At 41.5% G+C, this 19,130-nt stretch overlaps 1 protein-coding gene and 2 long non-coding RNA genes across 3 annotated transcripts in view; 1 reads left to right on the plus strand and 2 right to left on the minus strand.

Annotated features, from left to right (window-relative positions):
• The window catches only part of LOC138976412 (uncharacterized), a 556,176-nt gene that overhangs the window by 397,512 nt on the left and 139,534 nt on the right, over positions 1-19,130 (minus strand). The window lies entirely within an intron of this gene.
• LOC138976411 (uncharacterized) overlaps positions 1-19,130 on the minus strand; it is a 151,356-nt gene that overhangs the window by 118,679 nt on the left and 13,547 nt on the right. The window lies entirely within an intron of this gene.
• On the plus strand, positions 543-5,999 carry LOC138976381 (uncharacterized). The gene is made up of 3 exons (XM_070349237.1): positions 543-783; positions 2,142-3,965; positions 5,792-5,999. Exon 2 carries the CDS (start codon positions 2,259-2,261, stop codon positions 3,957-3,959), a length of 1,701 nt encoding a protein of 566 aa, XP_070205338.1. The 5' UTR covers positions 543-783; positions 2,142-2,258; the 3' UTR covers positions 3,960-3,965; positions 5,792-5,999.

Below are 19,130 nucleotides of genomic sequence, written 5' to 3' on the forward strand. Positions count from 1 at the left end.
TACGAAGCAGAAAGAGGGTTTTATCAAAATGAGCCTGGAGATATATCGACATCAGCAGCGACTTTGCTGTGTGCGTGTGTGTGTGTGTGTGTGTGTGAGATAAAAACAGAGAGCCAGAGAATGAAAGAATGAGAGATCGAACGGTAGAGAGACTGAGAGAGATAACAGAGAAGGTGTGACTTTTATGGAGCCAAAACGTATTAAATCAAGAAAGCGCAGGGCCGGACTACCGGGGGGGGGGGGGGGGGGGGTTATGGGGGTTGCGCATCCCCCCACCTCCTAGCCTAAACATGTACCTCACTTATTTAAAACATTTTTTATTATTGTTTATTTTATGCCGTTTCATGCAAGGAGCGACCATTTTCCTATCTCAGAATATGACCTACCCATCAGCTTCAGGGGGCTTCGCCTCCTGACCCCCACAAGGGACTCTGCCCCTTGACCCCGCCAGGGGCCACATCCCCCTGGACCACCACTGGCAACCCCCCCCCCCCCCCCCCCTCCTCTTCGCCTAGTCCGGCCCTGAAGCGGAAGAAAACACAAACGCTCCAAGTGTTCATTTCCTTAGCCTCAAAGTGCTGTCCTTAATATGACACTTGCAAGCACCTGTACTCCACAACCGAAAGTAGGTTACTATGTAAGATGACGTCACACAACTGTTGAAGGCGACGATCGATACGTGTGGCACGTCGGGTGTTTGTTTTATTCAAAGAATACCAAATATATCACCTTCCCGTGACTTTTATATTCTGGACCGTTGCTTCAAGTTTTTCATTCAAACAGGTCAGTTGGTTTGTTAAATATTCAAGTGAAGAATGAATGATCGTATGAACGGAACTACAGTTAGTTTCTGTTCTGTTCCATGTGAGCAGTAATGTCGGGTGTGCTACCCAGTGACTAACGGGTGGTAATGCCTGCGGTGGTGTGATCTGGCGATTGCTGGTGTGCAAGAGTCGAGGTTAGAGACTTTAATGCGGGATAAACTGTACTTTTATCCCGGACTAATTTGACTCCTGCATACCGACTCAACTGGCTCAGTCTTTAAGAACATAATTTGAGGCCACAAACACCCCTGTAGAAACGGCTTACAACTCTTACAAAATGCCGATCATTTTCTTTCGCAGTTCAGTCCCTCCACGTACATTCCGATACACACAACTCCGAGGGCAAAGGTGATTGCATGGTGACAAGTATGCTATCTAAAAATGTCGCGTGAAGCGACATCAAAACATGTATATAATCTATCGGCCTGAAACTAGAAGATCAATCCTGAAAAGCAGTCATCACCAAGACGACATGTAGGCTTGGCTAGCTGAAACCCAAAGACCCGAGACCATCTCGGCAAAGAATGCGAACAGAGTATCTGATTTGCATGAGCCGATTTTATTTGATTCTGAGTATATTTGAAGAGTAAACATTGCATATCTACATATTTTTGAATTTAAGAAATGACCTCCTTTTTGAATCCATTCCAGGAGATTTGATGTTGATACTTTTTAGAACGTTAGCGATTCATGAATTAATCAGCTGTAATAAAATCCCATAGTCCGGACGGAGTCAAAGATTACTTGCCATTATTTTGATTGAAAAATGAGGTCGTCACAGAGCGAGCTCAACTCAGTTTCTTTAAGATCGGGGCTAGACGTCTTCCAGACATGTATCCAACAAACTGGAAAACACACTCACACACACACAGAGCGACCTCAACTTTCTTTAAGATCGGGGCTAGACTTCTTCCTGATATGTATCCAACAGACTGGAACACACACACACACACACACACACACAGAGCGACCTCAACTTTCTTTAAGATCGGGGCTAGACGTCTTCCAGACATGTATCGAACAAACTGGAAAACACACACACACACACACACACACACACACATATACACACACACACATGCACACACACACAGTCACACAGTCACACACACACACGCACAGTCACACACACACGCCACCACACACACACGCCAGCACGCACACACACACACACACACCAACACACACACACACACACACACCACCATCACCACCACCATTGTCTCCATTCTGTTTATCTCAAATCATTTATTCAAAACTTGACAAATTGTAAAAACAACAACCAACCTATCAGAGTTGTATGATGTTCCTTTTCAGACGCTAGCCATCTTGTACTGACCATTTCACTCCACCTGCACTGACCAGAATTCTGCACCTGTGGAGTGTACGACAACAACAGTCTTGTCCTCACCATAGTTATTTAAACATCATAACATGGCTACTGGTGTCAACAAATCCGAGGCTGATGCGTGTGCGGTGTGTTTGGAAAGCTACCGTGACCCTAAGTTCCTGTCGTTCTGCCATCACACGTTCTGTGCCCAGTGTATCACTGACGTCGCTAACCGTCACACGGGGGGTACCTTCCCCTGTCCCTCCTGTCGCGAGCCCACCTCTCTGCCTGAAGGGGGAGTGGCCGCCCTGCAGGCAAACTTTTACATCAAGAAACAGTCAGAAAACAACGAGGAGATGTGTTCAATTCACAAGAAGAGAGAGCTGGAGTTTTACTGTGTTATGTGCCAAGAGGCCATCTGTATCAACTGTAAGATGACCAAACACGAGCAGCACCAGACAGAAGACCTACCTACAGCCATCCAACAGAAACGGGAAGAAATACTTACTAAAAATGCTAGCCTGCAGAAAGCAGAGAAAGATCTCAGGGAAAGTCTGAAGACAACGAGAGAAGAGCAGCAGGCCGTGCTGGACAAGAAGGCGGCAGTGGAGAAAAACATACGTGACCGACACGCCGTCATGGTGGCCGCTGCCGACAAGTTCAGAGATGTGGCCCTAGACTCGCTTTGTTCTCTCAGCACAGACATTGAGGATGACATCGACCAGATCCTGAAACAGCAAGAAAACAACCTGAAAGAACTCTTAAGAATTAAGCGACAAGTTGAACGTGCCTGGAACTTCGGAAAAGCGAGTGATGTCATCTCTGTTGTCCAAGAGTTAAAGACAGGACGCGGCAGTGAGCAAGCGTTGGCCAAGCTGACGTCACAGAAGATGAAAGCCGTCTGTCGTCCCGTTCTCCACTTCAAGGTCACAGGTGACGTCATTCTGCAGAAGACACGTGACTTCATGGGCACGGTGACCAAGATGGAGATGGAGGTTGCAGCGCCTGAAGTGAGGGTGGTGAAGCGGTTCCTGTGTGGGCAGGAGGCTGACATTGAGGTCTTTTCTCTCAGTCATGAGGATAATGACCCGCCAGCTGTGTTAGTGTCGAATGAACGATGCCAGTTGAAAGCAGACGCTCCCGTCAAAGTCTTTAGCGAGGATGGGCAATACAAGCAAAATGATGTACGAGTCGGTTGTGTTTCAAACAAAAGATTTGCCAAAGGAGAGAGTATGCGTCCAACTCCTCGGGCAGGCTGCATTGACACACACTGCAAATCACTGAAAACAGCGCACTTCAGACTGGACAACGACTTGTCAGGAGAGGCAGAGGTCGACATTGTCACAGTCATAACTACAGAACCATTTCAGGCAGAACAGAAAACAGAATTCACCATCAACGTGGGAGCCCATCGTGCATTCGACGTGGACGACACGGAGCAGTTCTTCGTGGTGGTGGAAGAGCCCCAGCTCCCCGACGTGTGGCGCAAAGTGAAACTGTACCGACGACCGGGAGCGGACGCCATCAGCACCTACAGCCCTCCTGCACATCTCCCTTGCTGCCAGCCGTCCGACGTGTGTTTCTACAGGCTGGGCGGTCAGCACGTGCTGCTGGTGACAGACGAAGAGAACGACGCCATTCACGTGGTGGATGTGAGCGGTGGGTGTCTGAGGTTTGTGCGCTACCTGGCCCCGGGCTGTCCCTGGCTGATCCAACCCACCGCCATCACTGTGGATGTCTCCGCTCGCCTGTGGCTGGCCTGTAGGGGTGGTACCATCATCTGTATGGAGCCCCTTGATGTCTGATGCTGGGTACGTGTGAGCGTGTTTGTATAAAGTTGTAATGTTGTAAGTTGTTGTTGTTGTTGTTGTTGTAATTTTGTTGTCGTTGTTGTTGTTGTTTTGTTGATGAGAGTTGATTTTGGCTCTTTCGTTTATCTGTGTGATTTAATTTCTATGGTCCTCAGCTTTAAATCCAGTTCTGAAGATACTGGAATCTGAAGTGAATCTAAAATAATTAACCACGTCATTTTTTGTTTGTTCGTTTATTGCTTTGTTTGTTTGTTTACTTGTTCGAGCCACACTCTCCACGCAAAAACCAACCATTCACTACAGCATTGTTTACCTTTAGCTATCACACAAGCAATCCATGTTATTATCGTTTCATTTTGTAGATGATGATTATTTGCTAAGCTCTTTTCTTTCTTTCTTTCTCTCTTTCTTTCTTTTCTTTTGTTTCTTTTTTTGTTTCTTTAACCTTTAACCTTAAACGTTATACATATTACATGCACTTGACGCGAATCTTATCTTCTGTTCACGTGAAGAAAACACAATTAAGACATTTGCAGCACAAACAGTAGATACACGTTTAGTGCACAGACTATTGCTGCCCCATAGCAGACGACACGAACTTCTACACAGCTTGTGTACATTTCAGCGGCGGCCATGTTTTATGCCGGCATGAAATCTATTTTTAGATTGATTGAGTTGAATATGTTATTTTATGCAATGTAAGCCCATATATTGCTTTCAGATGATAATAATGAGGGGATATAGACATTATGTTGCTGTATGTTCGTGCTTAAGTACTTTTTAGGGCCCTGTTGTTCCTTAAATTGCATTAATGTTCGATCATCTTCGACCCAAACTTTCAACGCTATCTGAATTTTAGCGCCCAGTAGGTGACGTCTGGAATTCCCCTATTATCTCCATACTTATTTGCAACTTTTCCATAAACCTAACTTAGTGCATTCCATTTCTAATTCCCTTGAGACACCTTTTGAGTTAAAGTGCATAAATAAATGCTAGGATTAAATTAAATCAAAGTTTTCATCAGTTTGACCGGTATCCGCTGTGTGACGTCACGCGCGTCATTTCGACGACCTGTGTTTCTTTGTCAACTCGTCATAAGTTTCATTTTAGGGCAAGTATGACACATGTATGGAAAGTTTAGGAGTTCGTTTTGTAATTGAGTGAATTGTATTTGGTGCAGGAAGTGGTTGAGATTAGCAATCATTATTTTGTTGAGTTTCGATCGTTAATCGGTCATTAATTCTGAGTAATTAATCATAATTACTGTTTGCTCTGGACTTCCACAGTAATATTTTATAACATGATTTAAAAGTATTGTGTTAGCCCCAGGAAAAAGAGGCACATGCCCGCTCAGTTGATTTAGGGTAAAGAGATTTTGATCCAAATGTAGATGGGCTCGTTGTGTGCACCTGTGTTGATGTCAGCAAGGAAGGGTTGCGTTCACTACACTGCCTTCTGGTAATAGTTAAATAAGGCCAAAAAAAAATAGGTCTGTTTACGGTAACATAGGCCAAAAAAATAGGGTCGGTAGGTCGGGATTTTTTTTTTTCCCCAAAAAACCATATTTTTACGTTATTTTGCAAAAAAAAACCAAAAGATTTTGTTTTTTTCCCCAAATGCCAAAAAAAAGTCTAGGGTCGCGCGAAAAAAATAGGGTCGGTCGGGTTACCGTAAACAGACTTTTTTGTGTGTGCCTAAAGTCACGTTACTACAACCCCTGACTTGGCGTTTCTATTCTATGCTTCCTGCCTGAGCACCCCCCCCCCCCCCCCCTTCTCTACTCCACCCGATCACACATAAATTAACATTTGTTTGTTTGTTTCCAGGGTCCACGTTGATCGCTCGTCTCTTTTGATACATGGCTGTGGACAAGGAACCATCGCTGGGGACAGAGGAAGGATATTAGAGAGATTAAGAAGCACTACCACATTCGTTTCGTTGGCATTTTCGGTTGTAAAACGTCACACCTTTTTTAAGTACACGTGACTTCCGATCTCTGCGAACAGAAATTCGCTTCGCCAAGAGAAACGAAATTCGTAGTGTGACCCCACAAATAATCTTTTCATTTTTGTTATGACAAAGATAATTATTATTATTTGTGTGTCATTTATTACTCATTTATTATTACTGCATATAATTGTTCTGTCATTGCATGCATAGTAGTTCTAGCATTTTAGTATTATAACGTTTTTATATTGTATTGTACATGTACTGCTATGAGTATGTGTCCTTATTCCCTTCCCTGTAGCAGACGAATTATTTTCCTTACTCTATGTTTTGATGCACTGGCTGGACTATAAGTCCCTAGCCTGCTGCTATCAGGGAGCCTGACTTGGTTATATCAGCACCTTGTCACCTCAGCGACAAAGACATGCGTAGGAAGCTAACTTGGATGTTGTTGGTTTTTTTTATCATTTTAGCTCCAGCTTTTAATTAGTTGAAAGTAGAATAATGAGATTGTAACAGGATGAGATTATGTGTCTGTCTGTCTGTCTGTCTGTCTGTCTGTCTCCCTCCCTCCCTCTCTCTCTCTCTCTCTCTCTCTCTCTCTCTCTCTCTCTCTCTCTCTCTCTCTCTCTCTCTCTCTCTCTCTCTCTCTCTCTCTCTCTCCCTCTCTCTTTGTCTCTAATTCTTGTACTGGGTTTCGCATCCTTTTTCTCACGCACGGTGCTTATCGCTGTCAACGCTAGTTAGTTCTGGCACGTGAGATATCGTAGATGCCGGGGTGTTTCCCGTGCAGAGGTCGTTGGTTTCTTTGGCATCATTATTTGTAGAATCAGCAAAAAGGCCAAATTCTCATGAATATGCATGGCGTATTGATAATGATTATTGTATTGTTTAAATTCACATTGTTCATAAGGGTTGAAGAGAATAATAGGCTGCATAAGTCATGTAATGTTTTGATACATATATTTTTATAGTTTGTTTTTGAAGAGAAATTGGGATTTCTCTGTGGAATGAAGGGACTATGTTTTAGGCGTAGTAACTGGATAGGTAATTGGTTCCTGAGATCCTCGTTTGTGGCGCGAATATCTTTCTTTGTTTTCCTGACTCCGAAACCATAAGACGTTTTTTTTACCAACTCTGTTCCCAGAGGTGAATTTGTAACTTGTGTCCTGCACAAGAAGGTACGTTTACATTTTATTTGAGATTGCATAGATGTTTTGTTGTTAGTTTAAAAGTATGTATTTTGGATGCATTTTTAGTTTTATAATTGCGAAATATTGAATTTTGTGTTGAAAGAATTATTGAGTCTTTTTATTAAATGTAATCAGGATTTAAGAAATGTATGTTTGATAGCTGTTTACGGATATTTTGTATTTTTCTAGTTTGAGTGTGTAAAGATATTGTTTAGAATTGTTTTATTATGAAAAGTGGTCTGATAGGTTACGGATAGCTATTTTATTGCTTGTGATTGTTAGATAAAAACGTGTGTCGAATTATATGATAGCGAGTTGTATGAATTGTATGGAAGTTACACTAAGGTCCAAATCAGTTGCATTAGATGAGTTTTCCCTATTACGAATACAATTTTGTTTTTAATGAATAAGTGAGAACAGCGCCGGCCCACGGCGTGGCCCTATTTTCCTTTTCCCCCTTTCCCTTCCGCTGTGTCTGCTAGGGTCGGGCAGTAAACGCACAGCGCGCGTGCGCCAGAGTCTTGACAGGTACCTCGGAATGTACCGCGCTGTAGCTGATTAATTGTTCAAGAGTATTCCCCCTTCCCTTCCTTCCTCTTCCCTTGTCCTTCGTTCCTTCCCCCTCCTTATCACGCTCAATTAGGAGGCGGAACCGATTAAAATGTTTAGGTATACACGCAGGCGATGATGATAATAAATACTCTTTTCCCTTCTGATTAGACATTGTACTTGTATTTTTGGAATGAGTCACTGAGTAGACAAGGTATTTGTTTACAGTCAGCATGGTGTAGCCTGAGCGAGCTGTTCACACAGGAGATGTCGACCGTGACCGACAGGAAATTGTCCTGAGGTGTGTGAGGTTATCCCATTTTTAATTACGTTTACACTGGATTTTGTTCTTATTCCTCACATGTTATTATTGTATTATATTATGTTATGCCTATATTGTATTGGACTTTAATTGTTGTCACCGTATGATTCATTTGATTCATGTATATATTCCTATGGGAAGGCCTGCAGTGCATTCTGCTATTGTCTATTTTATCTATGTTTATGTTGAGGCATTCCTTTGTTAAATGCCTTATTATTTGCTACAGTATCACTACTGTTGATACTCTGATTTTTTTGTTGAACAACTAACTGTTTTGATTTGACTTTGTATGTATTATATCTGCAGAAGAATATAATCAATGTACTCAATATAATCAATGTATTGTTTTGTGGTCATTTTACTCATTATTGTGTATTATGATTACAGGCTGTAAAATAAAAGAAGAATAAGAAGATGGGAGTTTGAGTTCACCACCCTCCGCCTATCTCCCCTTCTACCTCTTCTATTTCTGTTGGCCAGCTGGTCACAGAAAATGGCGTCGCCGGACAGGATCGAGCAGCCTCAGGACGCGGGACGACACCAGCCCCACACGACACGACATCGGTCACGGTCACGGTCAGGATTGAATGTATTTGATAATGAAATGGCATGTTGATGCTATGACGTCCGATGTGCTCTGTTTGTAATTTTCTGTTGAATGCTGTCAGTCTCGTTGATATTTTATAGCCTTGATTTTGTCAGTTAGTGTATTTTGTATTTAGCGCAGTTATCATTTAACCATGTCTGACTCAGAGGAAGAAGTCACTTTTAGTCTTGGAACTTTAGCACAGGAGATAGAAGACTTAAAACGTAGTCAGCGTGTGATAGTGGTTCCAAAGGAAAGACAAGTTAGCAAGTTCACAGGAAATACTCAACAGGTGGCAGTGAGAGACTTTAAAGAGGAAGTTTTAGCTGCATATAAAGCGCAGGCTATTGATGACGAAGAGGACAAGATAAACTTTTTGTGGAGCCATGTATCCAGTTCTGTCAAAGAAGAACTTCACTGTCACCCAAAACTCGATAGGGAAACCGCAGATGGCATTTTTTAGCATTTTAGAAAATGTGTATGGGGACAAACGTACTGTGTGCCAACTGCTGACAATGTTTAACAGCGCTTATCAGCGCCCTGAAGAGGCTGTTAGGGACGTTGCCAATAGATTAAACAGAGCATTGATGGATCTGACGGCAAGACAGAAGATGGAGAAGTCAGATCATGGTGTCAGAAAAAAAGATCGAACTGTCGTCCATGTTGGTTTGCCTTATTCTAGTTATTTGCTTTAAATGATGGTCGTTGTTTCACTTGGAGTAAGTGAGGAAATCCTTTGGACTAGCTGAGATATGATTATGACAGGGTTGTTTAAATACTTCTTGTTGTATAATATGTGCGGGGTGCACCGGAGCTCAGCTAGGATTCCATGGTTGGATTGGCTTGTCCATCATTTTGAAGTGGATGACAGAGTTTGTTTCACTGACATGGATGTCATGTTGATGTTTGTGCATTTCACGCACATGGCTTTGTTCAACTTGACTTCCTTTAGGTTACTGTATGTATGTCTGACAGTGGTATAGTACGTAACTTCAATGATGTTCTATGATTTTGAAGACCTTGGGACGTTAAAAGAGTGGCTGTGTCTTAAGATTCACTATGCAATACTTTGATGACTTGGATGATGTCGTAAAGAGCTCCAAGTAGTCTTAGTTGACCAAAAGAAAATGGAAAAAGTCCATGAAAAATGAAAACAATGTCTGCGTAGTGTTTTCTTCTTGTGTTGACATGTAGAGTACAGGAAAGGTGTTGCCAATGGCAATTGGTAGGCTTCTAGTTGCATTGTGGAGGGCACCGGTTTCTCTAATGTCGGATGTGTTGTTTTGTTGTGTTTTACGCCACTGTTTTTGTCCTTTTGTTTTCGAATGATTTTGAGCACAGGGAGATTGTTATGTTTGTTTAGGCACGTTGTTCTGAACTGAGTGAACCAGTGTTTCATGACATAGCGGGGGAGCGACTGAGATTAGACAGGAAGTACGTAGCAAAAAGAAAAGGAGAGACGTTGTCACGGGAGTCCTTACTCCAGACCTGATATTTGATTTACTTTTGCCAAAGAAAGTCTTGAAGGATTTAAAGTAAAGTAAAGCCGACCTTTCTCAGATTTTGTTTTCGCTGAGAATAAACTGGAATACTTTGCCGAGAAGAAGTGAAGCTCTCAGTTTTAGCTTCATGTAGAAGGGCCTCGAACGCTAAGTAGAAAGTAACACGGTTATATTTTTTTTAGCTTCGCTGAAGATTGTTATTCTTTTCAGAACCTTTTGGTTGAAAGAGTAAGTTAGTGAAGGCAAAGTTTACGTGTGATTCCTCGGATAGGAAAGAGTTGATAGGTTGTTTCTCTTTTTGTTTTGTTTTCAGTAACCAATACCATTTTTGTTTGTATGATGTATTGTATTCTGCATGATCCAATGTTTTTATTCTTTTTGTTTATAGTCTAGAGTGAGTACAAATGTATTTGATGATAACCTACTATTGTTTCCGTTATTTTTCATGTAATATGTACTCCAGTGTACTTGCTTGTATTTGTTTTGTAAATGACAAACACTATATTATTTTGGTTTTTGTATTGTAATTGATGATTCTAAGAGACACTGGATTTTTTTGTCTCTGAGGACTGGGAAGTCTTCATGTCGATCATGTTTTGTATTCGCGGGCGAAGTCCTGTTGAAAGTGGTGTTCTGGTAAAAAGCATGTTTGTTCCGTGGTTGACAAGCGAGAAGTCAGAAAAGACTCCGTTTCGTACCAGTAGCGTAAAGCTCGAGTTACGTGCCTATTAACTGTTGCCAGATGAAAATGACTCGACTGTCATTGAGAATGGACTGGTTGGCGGGGCACGTCCAACGGTTGAAGATGGCTCATGACAGAGCTGGGGAGCGGCAGAGGGAAGCGGCAGCGAGGAGGAAGGAGCGCCATGACAGAGGAATTGTCGCCCCCGATCTTTGCCCGGGAGATCTTGTCGTCACCCGTCAACGGTTCAAGTCCCGAGCAAAGATCCAAGACTTCTGGGGGGAACGCCTTTTCGTTGTCAAGGAAGTGCCCGGACAGAACGGAGGCCCATACCTCATCGCTCCTCGTGATGGGCTCAGCGACCCCAAGCGTGTGACAAGAAATGAAATCCGCCAGTACTTCGAGCGACCCACAGTGCAACCACTTGGAACTATGGAGGCACCGACTGTTGAGGCCCATAGGGAACCTGAGCCGACCACCACAGAGTATCTGGAGTGGCATATCATCTTGCCATCCGAGCCCGTTTCCAAGATCCCTGTCAGAGTGACCCCACCCCCTCCAGTCAGGCAACCTCCAGTTGCGCGACCAACAGCAACAGCCCCACCACCGCCTGTAGTACCTCCTGTTGTGCGACCTGCTGCACCTGCGCCCTTGCGTCGGTCAACCAGAACTATAAAAGGGATGACGAAACCCTGGAACTGATTCTTTCCGGACTCTTTGTGGGTTTTTTTCAGTTTGTGTTATTTGATTTGATGCATTGTTTATTTTGTATTTCATTTTTGTAACCCTGAGGAGTAGTACTGATTGTTGTCAGTAGGCTTGATTATTTCATGACTGTGTGTCTCTGAGGATTGTTAACTTGACGTGTCTTGTAAGTTAACAAGTTGTGTTGCTCCGCTGAGCGAGAAGTTGCCAGATGTTGTTCAGATCAGTTGCTGTTGCATTGACTAGGCAAATTATCAGAAAGGATGTTGTCTTGCTAATGTGGTCTAACACATCCAGTAACTGACTGTCAGTCATTTGAGAATAACAGAATAGTGGTTCTGTGGAAGTGACATAGTATTTCTGAAGATTGTTTACTGCAAACCTTAAATGGACAGTATAAATATCAATAGCGTAAAGCTCAGAAATACTTATTGTCAAGATGTATGGGTACCAGATTCACCCATGGTTGATGGAGTATTTTCTTCAATTTTCTTGTCCATGGGTACATTTAAAGATGTCCATGCTACATGTTAGGTTTAAATACCAATGAAGATTTGCTCGGTATGTGTGAAGGTTTTCACAGCGTGGTTAGTTGTACCTGTTTATGATTTCAGCTGAAATCCAGATTATTATTTTTGAGGCGGTTGAAACTACCAGAACATGTGGTTGTTGACCACATTGTGTTTTGCGTTTTCTTGTCATTTTCATGTGTTGACATTGCCTTGTCAGTTTCTTGTTTTTATACTGTACCTAATATCACTCATGTTTTGGATGACAATGGTGCATTCAGTCAACTTTGCTTTTTATGTAATCATGCGTTGTCGGGGTTAAAGTCAAGGTGTCTGTTTCCAAACATGTATTTTGCATAGCATTGCAGGATAATTTTATGGAGACCATAAATTCAAGCTGGGGAGATGTGTGACCCCACAAATAATCTTTTCATTTTTGTTATGACAAAGATAATTATTATTATTTGTGTGTCATTTATTACTCATTTATTATTACTGCATATAATTGTTCTGTCATTGCATGCATAGTAGTTCTAGCATTTTAGTATTATAACGTTTTTATATTGTATTGTACATGTACTGCTATGAGTATGTGTCCTTATTCCCTTCCCTGTAGCAGACGAATTATTTCCCTTACTCTATGTTTCTATGCACTGGCTGGACTATAAGTCCCTAGCCTGCTGCTATCAGGGAGCCTGACTTGGTTATATCAGCACCTTGTCACCTCAGCGACAAAGACATGCGTAGGAAGCTAACTTGGATGTTGTTGGTTTTTTTTATCATTTTAGCTCCAGCTTTTAATTAGTTGAAAGTAGAATAATGAGATTGTAACAGGATGAGATTATGTGTCTGTCTGTCTGTCTGTCTGTCTGTCTGCCTCTCTCTCTCTCTCTCTCTCTCTCTCTCTCTCTCTCTCTCTCTCTCTCTCTCTCTCTCTCTCCCTCTCTCTTTGTCTCTAATTCTTGTACTGGGTTTCGCATCCTTTTTCTCACGCACGGTGCTTATCGCTGTCAACGCTAGTTAGTTCTGGCACGTGAGATATCGTAGATGCCGGGGTGTTTCCCGTGCAGAGGTCGTTGGTTTCTTTGGCATCATTATTTGTAGAATCAGCAAAAAGGCCAAATTCTCATGAATATGCATGGCGTATTGATAATGATTATTGTATTGTTTAAATTCACATTGTTCATAAGGGTTGAAGAGAATAATAGGCTGCATAAGTCATGTAATGTTTTGATACATATATTTTTATAGTTTGTTTTTGAAGAGAGATTGGGATTTCTCTGTGGAATGAAGGGACTATGTTTTGGGCGTAGTAACTGGATAGGTAATTGGTTCCTGATGTCCTCGGTTGTGGTGCGAATATCTTTCTTTGTTTTCCTGACTCCGAAACCATAAGGCGTTTTTTTTGCCAACTCTGTTCCCAGAGGTGAATTTGTGGCTTGTGTCCTGCACAAGAAGGTACGTTTACATTTTATTTGAGATTGCATAGATGTTTTGTTGTTAGTTTAAAAGTATGTATTTTGGATGCATTTTTAGTTTTATAATTGCGAAATATTGAATTTTGTGTTGAAAGAATTATTGAGTCTCTTTATTAAACGTAATCAGGATTTAAGAAATGTATGTTTGATAGCTGTTTACGGATATTTTGTATTTTTCTAGTTTGAGTGTGTAAAGATATTGTTTAGAATTGTTTTATTATGAAAAGTGGTCTGATAGGTTACGGATAGCTATTTTATTGCTTGTGATTGTTAGATAAAAACGTGTGTCGAATTATATGATAGCGAGTTGTATGAATTGTATGGAAGTTACACTAAGGTCCAAATCAGTTGCATTAGATGAGTTTTCCCTATTATGAATACAATTCTGTTTTTAATGAATAAGTGAGAACAGCGCCCACGGCGTGGCCCTATTTTCCTTTTCCCCCTTTCCCTTCCGCTGTGTCTGCTAGGGTCGGGCAGTAAACGCACAGCGCGCGTGCGCCAGAGTCTTGACAGGTACCTCGGAATGTACCGCGCTGTAGCTGATTAATTGTTCAAGAGTATTCCCCCTTCCCTTCCTTCCTCTTCCCTTGTCCTTCGTTCCTTCCCCCTCCTTATCACGCTCAATTAGGAGGCGGAACCGATTAAAATGTTTAGGTATACACGCAGGCGATGATGATAATAAATACTCTTTTCCCTTCTGATTAGACATTGTACTTGTATTTTTGGAATGAGTCACTGAGTAGACAAGGTATTTGTTTACAGTCAGCATGGTGTAGCCTGAGCGAGCTGTTCACACAGGAGATGTCGACCGTGACCGACAGGAAATTGTCCTGAGGTGTGTGAGGTTATCCCATTTTTAATTACGTTTACACTGGATTTTGTTCTTATTCCTCACATGTTATTATTGTATTATATTATGTTATGCCTATATTGTATTGGACTTTAATTGTTGTCACCGTATGATTCATTTGATTCATGTATATATTCCTATGGGAAGGCCTGCAGTGCATTCTGCTATTGTCTATTTTATCTATGTTTATGTTGAGGCATTCCTTTGTTAAATGCCTTATTATTTGCTACAGTATCACTACTGTTGATACTCTGATTTTTTTGTTGAACAACTAACTGTTTTGATTTGACTTTGTATGTATTATATCTGCAGAAGAATATAATCAATGTACTCAATATAATCAATGTATTGTTTTGTGGTCATTTTACTCATTATTGTGTATTATGATTACAGGCTGTAAAATAAAAGAAGAATAAGAAGATGGGAGTTTGAGTCTACCACCCTCCGCCTATCTCCCCTTCTGCCTCTTCTAATTTCTGTTGGCCAGCTGGTCACAGTAGAATTGGTCATTCTGACGAAAGTGACTTCGGTCGCGTTTTATATTCGAATAGTCATAAAATATGCCTACCTTGTGTAATCGATGTATGCTCTGACATCTTTAGGCGTGATTTATCATAGAAATGTTTAAAAAAAATCAAGTTTAAAAAGCCGTAAAGCAGGCTTGAATTGGGTAATTGAATGACTGAGCAGACGAAAGACATTTCAAGTTGGCGGACCAAACATCAGGTTGATTCAACTTTTCAGTCGGCTGGTAAAGCCGTCGAGACGAGAAAAATGCGTGAAGCAGTTAAAGTTTATGATGTGTTGAGTAGCGGCCCGAGTGTCTGATGCGTTTCAGCAGAAGTGCGGCAGCTGGTATTATATGATCGACATTTCCGAACCGGCGCGACCAGCGAAACAAAATTCTTCTGTCCTCTTAACCGCTGTACTAGCGACACGTGCCAAAAATGCCAACCATATGAATGTGGTAGTCCGGCCTTCTAAATCTCTCTATTTCTACGATTTACAGTAACTGTCACCAGAAAAGCTGGTACCATTACCTCAAGGAAACTTGCCACTAGGATTCTGCCTTCATATTACTAATGGTTTTTCTAATTATTTACTTAGAATTTAGAGCACTTGTTTAGAAACGCAAGCTAAGAGAATGGAAGGTTACTACAGACGTTTGCATGACCCCCCCCCCCCTCCTTTATTTGAAAAACTGGCTTTGCATTTTGTCAGTTTCACATGACATGTTAAGGGTTCTGCATATATTCTGGCGCTTTGGGAACGAGTATGTTTAATTCGTCATCTAAATTCTTGCTGTTCCTAGTTCATGTTGATCACTGTACAAAAAGTCCTCTGTGTAATGAATTTAGTCCATTTTTCAAAACATTATTTTGAATATACCTCACAAAGTAACAACAAAATATATTCCAGATCGGTGGGAACAGCCAACATATCTTTCTTTTTGTTATTCTTTAATTTGGAAGGTCACATTTTGTAATGTATATAGTATGAACACTTGCTAAGCTTGCACAAATCTTATTCCCATATTCATTCTTGTATCTAATGACCAGGTATTGAAGTCAGCCTGACTTAGCACATAAAGACAAATACATATACATGTTGATATTTTGCGGAAACCAATGTTGTTTACATGTATCTGCAAGTTCCATTATTATGTAATGAGGGGATTAGGTGTGTGTGTGTGTGTGTGTGTGTGTGTGTGTGTGTGTGTGTGTGTGTGTGTGTGAGTGTAAGTGTGTGTGTGTGTGTGTGTGTGTGTGTGTGTGTGTGTTATTGTTTATATTCTTTGCGTTGGCTATAATAGGCCGTGAAAGGTAAATATGCGCAGAAATGGCTGCAATCTACTGGCCGCATAAAATTCCATCTCACACGGCATCATTTCAGAGCGCCTGGAACTGTACCCACGGAATACGCGCGATATTATAAGATGTTTGATGGGTTGTTGACAGACCAGCTTTTTTGTCGGTCCGAGGGGGAGCATATCGTCTTTTGTTTCATATTTATTGACCAAGGCCGAAGGCCGCGGTCAATAAATATGAAACAAAAGTCGATATGCCCCCCGAGGACCGACAACAAAACTGGTCTGGCAACAAACCATCAAACATCGTTTTTGTCATCATTTTGGTGGTTCAACATTAAGTGAAAAATCAACACAGGGAGCCATGGTTTGAAACGCGAGTTCTGTTATTGTAATGCATGTTCGGGGCCCCAGCACGTTGTTCAAAGCTGGCGTGCGAAAGCAACTTACTGTGTGTGATTTGAGTTTATAATGTTGAGACAAGTATGTCAGGTTTGAGGGTGCGAAGTTCTGTAGGTTCCGACTACAGAGTGGTGTGTGAAACCAACAGTAAGCGCCTTTGAGACGATAGTGCCCACATGTTGCATTCGAGCGATGGGATTGTCGTATTTCAAACGAGGTGATTTGCTTGCACAGTCTCACAACAGATCTGTTATGTGGATTATCGTGCGACGTTCGAGTCGGGGGCAAGGAATCGCAGGAAGCAAAGATGAGTCTTTTTCCATTGTCACCTTTCTTTCCGGTTGTTGGTGCATATAATATTGTGCGGACAAAATGATGCGACGGCGAGTGTGTTTTGCCTCCAAGATTTTGTGCTGTGGGTATTGTTTTGCTCGTTTCATACCCACACCAAAACCTGAAACACACCCCACCCCACCCTCCCCCTCCCTCACAATCAGTCCATGAACACAAACACTGACACACACAAATTAATGATCAAGTTACTCCCCTCCCCCCCCCCCCCCCAACCCTTCACTTGCACACCTGCAACGCAGACGATCATATTATTGATTAAATATTCATATAGGTCAGTGTTGGGTTTTTTGTTCTTGTTTGTGTTATTGCAGAATCGGTTTTCTCTTATTGCTACACGTGTCTCTTCATTACATTTCACCATCGCCCTACCACCCTGCCCCTCTCGGTATTCCACCCCTCGGTTTTCAGTGGTAAATAATTATTAGTAATCGAATATTGAAGCTACGTTGAGTCAAAGGTCACAGAAGATTTGCATCGTGCAGCACTGCACGAATTGGGTCAAAGGACACAAACGATTTGCGTCGTGCCGCGAAGGAAAGATAATCGCGATCTTGTTTCTCATTGCCTCTCTGTTTTTCATTAGACTTGTCATTCTGCTTGCTCGGCTTTGTCAGATGTTTTCATTTCTTGTTGCTATGTTCTTTGCTTATTTGCGCTTAGTTTATCGATACAACGTCTTGTGCACGGGTCAAAATGTGTGTCCGTCGCGATATAACCTTGAATGGTTGAAAACGACGTTAAACACCAAATAAAGAAAGAAAGAAAGAAAGAAAGTGATTGTGTGTCAGGGGTCAATTGGTTTGACTTAAACTTGACGTTCGTGTTTCTCCAAACAGAGATACACGCACTCCATGACTTTGTGAGAAGATAAAACATATCGATAGGTTTCATTTGTTTGCGATAAAGCATAAATGTATGACCTTTGATGAGGTAGTTTTGTTTTTTGTTTACATTTGTCAGTTTGCCAGTTCGTATTTGGAACTTGGCGAAGCAGTGTCGTCTGTTTAGGTCTGGGGAAACGCCAATGAAAAGAGCCGAAGAATCCTCGAGCGTTTCTATTGGGTTTGCTTTTGATTATCCATGTAATAGGGCTTCCTGCAACTATGGTAACCGGGGATTTATTCCCCGGGGAACATGAGATTTATTTCCAAGGTGCTTGTGAATGAAAACTCGTGAAAATGATGACAAAAGCCTCATATTGATTGATTGATACACAATTCGATAAAGACCTGTACATTTTGGACTGTAAAGGCTTAATAGTGTACTAGCTGTCGTGCTATGTGTCATGGTGCTATGTATATATATATACATAAATATGGACACTCTGTCTTTGACACATTAAAAAAAACATACATTTTGAACTGCAATAAGCAGACAAATTCTTACTTGATTTTTGTTATCATGGGACAAGAAATAGACACCGTATCAACAATATCATCATACAGTTAGTGCTCACTTAAACAAAACGCGTTCCCGCATCATGCACTGTTTCAAATTCATATAGGGTACTTCCCGGCTGATGAATCTTGGCGATTTATCTAAATTTCTACTGTGCATGGAAGTCGTCACACCAGACTTTGACGAGAGTGACGTCATTTACATTTTGACGCACAGTAGAGACCTGTTTCCCTAGAAGCCAACAGCCGGGATGCAACCTTTATATCTCATGAGCTAAACACTTTCCTGCAGTGAACTACTAAGAAATAGACAGTCTACTTGACTGTCTTTATTTTCCCTTTAACAATGTATAACATTCAAATGTCAATACACTCGTTTTATGAAACCATCGTAGATATACCGAGGAGCATAACAAATCAACATAATATTCATCAACGTATTCAAAGAAACGTATTCAGCAATAACTAAGCATATCTGACTTTATGAAGATACAATGACATTATTCCTGGGTAATGTTCTTGTTTGTTATACTTGTAATGCTATTAGAATAGGACATGTGTGTGTAGAAGTACAATATCTACAGATGACTGTAATGGATCTTTCTGGAATAAACTATTGTACCACATGCTATCTTACTATTCCTTTTGACAGATGAGAGACTGAGAATATTGCATGGCTTTGTTCGTACCGACACGTTCGTTGTCTTTACACGTTCGTCGTCTTCACACGTTCGTTGTCTTCACACGTTCGTCGTCTTCACACGTTCGTTGTCTTCACACGTTCGTTGTCTTCACACGTTCGTCGTCTTCACACGTTCGTTGTCTTCACACGTCCGTTGTCTTCACACGTTCGTCGTCTTCACACGTTCGTTGTCTTCA

The sequence above is a fragment of the Littorina saxatilis genome, linkage group LG9, assembly GCF_037325665.1.
Source record: "Littorina saxatilis isolate snail1 linkage group LG9, US_GU_Lsax_2.0, whole genome shotgun sequence".
Classification (NCBI taxonomy): domain Eukaryota; kingdom Metazoa; phylum Mollusca; class Gastropoda; order Littorinimorpha; family Littorinidae; genus Littorina; species Littorina saxatilis.

What these genes read in the sequence shown, in the direction of transcription:
- LOC138976381 (XM_070349237.1), top strand. Translation starts at nt 2,259, where the DNA reads ATGGCTACTGGTGTCAACAAATCCGAGGCTGATGCGTGTGCGGTGTGT.